At 40.0% G+C, this 6164-nt stretch overlaps 1 protein-coding gene across 1 annotated transcript in view; it reads right to left on the bottom strand.

Annotated features, from left to right (window-relative positions):
• Positions 1-6164, bottom strand: part of PREP (prolyl endopeptidase) — a 103945-nt gene that overhangs the window by 80350 nt on the left and 17431 nt on the right. The window contains exon 7 of the mRNA XM_048079192.2: positions 2-107. Coding sequence (XP_047935149.2) covers positions 2-107 — 106 coding nt within the window. The remainder of the gene's footprint in view (position 1; positions 108-6164) is intronic.

Here is a 6164-nt window from a genome sequence, read left to right as displayed (position 1 = left end):
CCTGATATACCCTGAGACTCTCTCTGTAGGTCACAGTACCACAGCCTGTTCACTGGATCACACCCTTCTCGAATGGACAGCAGGACATATCGGCCATCATCTGATACCTATAAATTATAGAAAAATCAAAGCCAATTCATCCTCTGGAAAAAAAAAATCTAATTTGAAAAGTTAGTCCTTAAAACCCTAGCAAAAAAAATGAATTGATGCTACGTTTAGCTGAATTAACAGATGTATATGGAATATGAGAACTCACCAAGAACCCTCATTCACCATTTATATCAACCAACAACATCAGTATAATCTGCTGACATTTCAGGAGATCAAAATCAAACAGCTTTATCTGTTTATTCCCAGCTTTAATTAAAAAAAAAAGTTTATTATTAAAAGTATTTGAACAAAAGGAGTCTATGTGTGAAACAAATATTCTTGCTATATCAATTTATTTTTACTAGAAAAAGCTGTACACTCCCCTAACTTAATACTATTATTCATAGTGCCACACAGAACAGAAGGATTTAACCAGGTGGGTAGAGGATAGCTTTGGATTTTTAGTTTGCCTCATTACAATGAGCTTCCAAGGTACCTGTTAAAGTCTCTGCCTTCCTTGGACGTGCATAGAGGCTAGCAGCTTTGTCTCTCAGCGACTGTCTGAATGACAGTCACTTCATTCACAGCAGAATTTGTCCCCTCAGTTTTTCAAGTGACAATTAGTTAGGTGTGTTTTGCGTCACAAAGCAGTACACAACGTCCTAGAAGTAATCCAAGATGCTAATTTTAAGCATATATGCACTTACTGTGGCAAATTAAACAATGCTTACAAAATTTTAATTTTTGTCCTTTTCATTAAGTTTACATAGAAATTCAATGCTGTTCCAGTAATATCAAACTACAAACACATCATGAATTTTCAGATGAAGCTTCTGGTTTTTGCCTTTGGAGAAACACATACACATGACAAAACTTCCAAAATGGAGTCTGTTGGTACATAAACTCATCAATGAAGCCTTCTTCCTACTCAAGCTTTGCAAACATACGCTGCTTCCTTGCAAATCTTTTGAAAGTGCGAGTTCATGAATGGAAGGCAGGAAGTAACAGGAAGTCATCAATTTAAAGTTTCCCTCTCCTTGCAGGGTTGTTTTGAGTGCATTCCAAAATTACCAGGTTTAGCTGTGTTATTAACAGCTGACGTAGAATGTTGGTTCCTGTCCACATTCTTACATAACAGCGTGTAATGGAAAAATCAAATCTTTAGTCACAAACTATGAGTCCAAATTCTGGAAGCTTTCCATTTGGCCCTAAGCATCTTCAAAAATTTTTACTCATAGATTGCAATAACTTCTTAGACTTACTTGGGTTAACATTCCTAACTTTAGTTGTGCATTGTATTTGTAGACTTAGTTATGCAAAACAAATTTCAGAAGAATTAGCCTGTAACTATACTGCTCCTCAAACACATCCATGGTTTTGAAGGACACAAAGGAACTTAAAATACAGCATCAAATCTCAGTATAACAAAGCTGACTAGAAAAAAAACACCAACAAAACAAAACCCAACAAATGAGTGTTTCCAAGTTATCTTTCTGACAAGCATTTTTCAACAATGTATTTTCAACAATGTATTACACCACTAAAGATGTCCACACGTCTGAAAGTTTACAAGATTAACAGAACTGAACACCTAAGAATCCTACTGGACCAAGAAAAACAGCTACGACAGGTTCAGCGGGGCAGTCTGCAAAATTTAGACATTTTGCCTCCTCCTTTCCAAGATGGATTATATCCAGAAATGAAAACCAAGATCAGGTGACCTCTTTTGAGAGAAGCATCTTTAGTGTTTTTAGACAAAAATTAACAGTTTTAATTAAACTAGTTACTGCAATATGCTGCTTAAACAACTGTTCATACTTGTAAAAGCACCAAGTTTCTTTCTTTTCCTCACTAAGTCATAAAACGTGCTAAGAAAAAGCAAGTGCCGTACACAAATATAAATTTCAGTTTAGCTCAACATTATGATGAACAAAAGTCTTTCAGTCATAGCCAGAACCCACACAAATCTGTTCTTTGATGCTGTGAGTTAACAGAAGATTGCTCACTTTACCCATGAAAGAAAACTTATTTGCAAATATTTCTGATGTTGTTGTAGCGAGGGCAATTCAGAACCTCTGACGACGGCAAATTTGAGCACATCTAATGAGTTTTTCCTTCCACATTCCCAGCTGGACAAGTGAAGAGTTGATAGCAGTTTATGTTTAATTTGAGGCAGGAATTCCCAAAGCATATTGCTGGTGGGATGCCAATTGGGTCTGTCCCTATCACTGAAGCTGTTCTTACATCAGTGAGTTCTGTAATCCAAAGGAATGTGACAGAAACAGGACGAGACACTGTTGACTGCAGCATGCTCAAGTGTTCAGTATTATAGCACAAATTTAGACACTGGCATTCCAAAATTACAGCTTGATGAGCAAATTTGGGCAGCAGTACCAGCTTATGCAGTCTCCACCTCTAGCTCTTCTTTCTGCTACGGTTGCTTGTATACATACAAGTTCATTTCCCTAGTCACACCAGTGCAGGCATCTACCATTTGGGTAGCAAACTAGACTAGGGAACTGATACAGCTGTTAAAATACCATGTCCAAAAACAGTCCTCACTGCCCCTTGCAAAGAAAGAAAAACCCAGGGGGAAGGAAAAAAGGAAAATCCAGAAAAAAAGGAAAAAAAGAATGAAAGGGAAAGCCCCTCTGCCAGAGTAGTATCTCCGTCAGTTCACTGTGCAGCTGCTCAAATGGCTGAGCTAACAGCGCACCGAGCAACTGGAAACATGAGTAATAGGGGCAGAGATTGCTTTGAAGGCAGCTCAGATGGTAGTACTGATGAATGTGTAATCACGGCCTGAATGCCCCTGACTTCTCTATACTGTAAACAGACAAGAGTCTTGCTTTCAAAGTGACAAAGGAAATAGGATTTCCCAACTATCATTTGGTTATCCTTACACAGATACATCATCATGAGGTCAACTGCAATCCTTGCTCTTGGCCCACAAACTTACGAATTGAAATCCCATACCAGCATTTCACTCAAATCTTAAAATACATTCATGGTTCAACATAAGAGAGACAGCTGTAATGTCAGAATTGACAGTTTGAATCAGAAGCAAGTTCTTCCGTCTTCCCACATCCAAGCTGAAAGAGAAACATATCTCAAGAATTTCTCTGAGAGATTCACAACACTCAGTTCACATTTCTCTCACTCATAATTTCTATCATTTCAGACAACACCTGCTGATAAAAGGTAAGGAGGTCATAAAGCAAATAAACATCTTAAGGTGACACTTAGGTCCTGGCAAAATACGCCAGAAGTAGTCCTGTAGCCTTTCAACTGGAGCTGAGCTCCTGAGTCTGCTCAATGCTTTTCAAAGCCTTTTGGGGAAGGGGGGCTGGTTGTTTGGGGATCCAGGAACTGGACTCGATGATCTTTGTGGGTCCCTTCCAACTTGGATATTCTGTGATTCTATTTTGTCTAACAGCAACACATTTCAGACCAGAAAGCCATACATAATTAAACAAATAAACAAGAACGAACAGAAGGCTGTAAGGTTTTCAGACTTCCTGGCTTTATGTATTGCTGCTCAACTAAAAAGTCAATAGGAGAGACATTAAAGTGCTTTGCTTCCAAATAAAGTGGCTTGACAGCAACCCCAGTGAATATTAATGCTAGTTTTGAGTACTACCTGGGTAGTCACCACTGCAAGATTTAGGGTAGGGAAGAGCCTTCTATTTTTAGTTCACGAATACAATCCCTTCAAATGCATATTATTATATTAAGGCCATTTTAAGCTAATCAATTATAAGTTTTTACCACTTTTGCCCTTTTTATTATCAAGGTGGAAAATTGGGATGGGGAAGAGAATAAAATAATCACAGGTTAAGATAAAGACAGTTCATCTCAGAAAAGGAAGGGAACTTAATAAAAAAAATAATATACAAAACAAGTGATGCACGATGGAATTGCTTACCACCTGCTGACCGATGCCCATCCCATCCCCGATCAGTGGCTGAACCCCAGCTGCTGTCGCTGAGCACGGCACCACAGGGTGTGGGACATCCCTTTGGGCAGCCTGGGCCAGCTGTCCTGGCTGTGTCCCCTCCTGGCCCCTGGGGCACCCCCAGCCCCTCGCTGGCCGGGCAGCACCAGGAGCAGGAGAGGCCTTGGCTCTGTGCGAGCACTGCTCTGCAGTGACTGAAACATCCCTCTGGTATCAGCGTTATTCTCATCCTAAATCCAAAACACAGCACCGTAGCAGCTACTAGGAAGAAAATTAACTCTATCCCAACTGAAACCAGGACAGCTCGTTTGTTTTTAATTAAAGGAACATACAATTTCAGAACAGTTTTCTTTTCAGTGGTTCCAAAACACATAGCTCCTATCACATTTTATGCTGTATCATTTTTTGAGATGAGAACTGGGAGAACTTCCTTTTACCAAGCAGCCTCTTCTGACTGTCTGCACAATCCAAGCCCCCTGAGAAGGCTGCTAATGCTTGTTTTGTTTTCTATTTGTATCACACTGGTTTAATCAACTACATTTCAGAAGAAATGATAGTGGGTGATCACAGCAATGGTTGATTTCAAGATCAGGTCTAAGAGAATCCCACTTTCTACACCAAGGAACTAGCTGGATATACTCTAGGCAGCACATGGCCTTATTATATATAAACATGTCGATGTGCTCTCCCCATCCATTCCCCAGCCTAGAAAAATTGCTTTGAGCATTAACTCAATTTCCTTTTTCCTTCTATTTCCTACACAAGACAGCCTCGTTCCAAAGGGAACACAGCAACAGGCACATGGGTATTTACAGACATTCTCCTTCTTAAATCTAGTACAGAGTAAGATTAGTAGTCTTCTGAGGTAACAGACTAACATTGAATCTGATTTTTTCTGTGGTCATTAACTTGCTTTTGAGTGCAATGAAAGCCCCATAGCATCAGGAACTTGGCTCTGTAAGAGATTACCATCCCTGTTTGCAGCCAGAAAGTTTGCCTGGCTGTTTCACTTGAGCAAACTGACAATGTTTTGACCCCTTCCTGTTCATTCTTCCCCTGTGGATGCTGCACTTTCACATTCTTGCAGTGAAAACATGCCCTAGCACACATGAGAATTTCATTTGCAAGTTCACCTCCCTGGCTGGGCACCACTGATGTAAACTGACAGCTCTGAACCTTAAAAAAAATATATATTTTCATCAGGTTATGGATTGCACACAGTGTGTGTCAGACAACAAACTGTACTTGTTTTACTGCTGGCAGAATTAGGACAGGAGGGTTCCCCAGCCCTCTCCTTTCACTCCTGTTTACATTCCTGCCTCTACAGCAGCGACTTTTAACACCACCAACTGTGAAAGGCTCTTATATAATTTACTGTTTAACTTTGAGAATAACAGTCTGGCTGTGAAAGACAGTTATGATATATGAGTCTGGAGAAGAAACAAGAACACGCCACAGAGATAGAAGCCTGGGAAGCTCCTCTACTTTCAGAGTACCGATGACATTGCAAAGGTTTTGAAAATCTTCATACCAGACTGCCATCTACTGGGATGTTACTCGAGCTCCACCCCTGCTTCTTCCCAACTCCTCCACCATCCTAAAATCTGTACCAGAAAAGTTAAATGTCTTCTCAATTAATGAAAAGATTTGATCGCATCTTCAAAACTGACCTAGATATAAAGTACGACTAGCAATAAACAGATTTTTCTCAAAGGCAATCCATTCGAGTGAGGAGATGGAAATGCATCTGTCTTTCTATCCCAACACCATTTTCAGCACCACAGACTTTGTTTAAAAATCAAGCATACTTTGCGCGGGTGCTGAATGAGTAACAAGTTAAGAAGCTGAAGGTTCTTGCATGTTGCCCTGCAAATACAGTAAGCTCACAAAGTTTTACTCGACCCTCTTCTGTCCTAATCAGTCACCTAGCTTCTTCTCTCCATTGAAGCATACGCCACACCAACTCCCTACAGTGCACCCAAGATTACTTATTTTTCCTAGTACAATGGCAACATTAGAACTTTTGCAGTCTCTGAAGGATCTCCTTGCCAGGTACTTTTTGCTAGCAAGTAAGGTATTTTTCTCCTTCTACCTTATGGTTGCAATACCTGCAATTTCT

Source organism: Anser cygnoides, chromosome 3, assembly GCF_040182565.1.
Source record: "Anser cygnoides isolate HZ-2024a breed goose chromosome 3, Taihu_goose_T2T_genome, whole genome shotgun sequence".
NCBI classification, from domain to species: Eukaryota; Metazoa; Chordata; class Aves; order Anseriformes; family Anatidae; genus Anser; species Anser cygnoides.
This window is presented reverse-complemented; position numbering and strand designations above follow the sequence as displayed.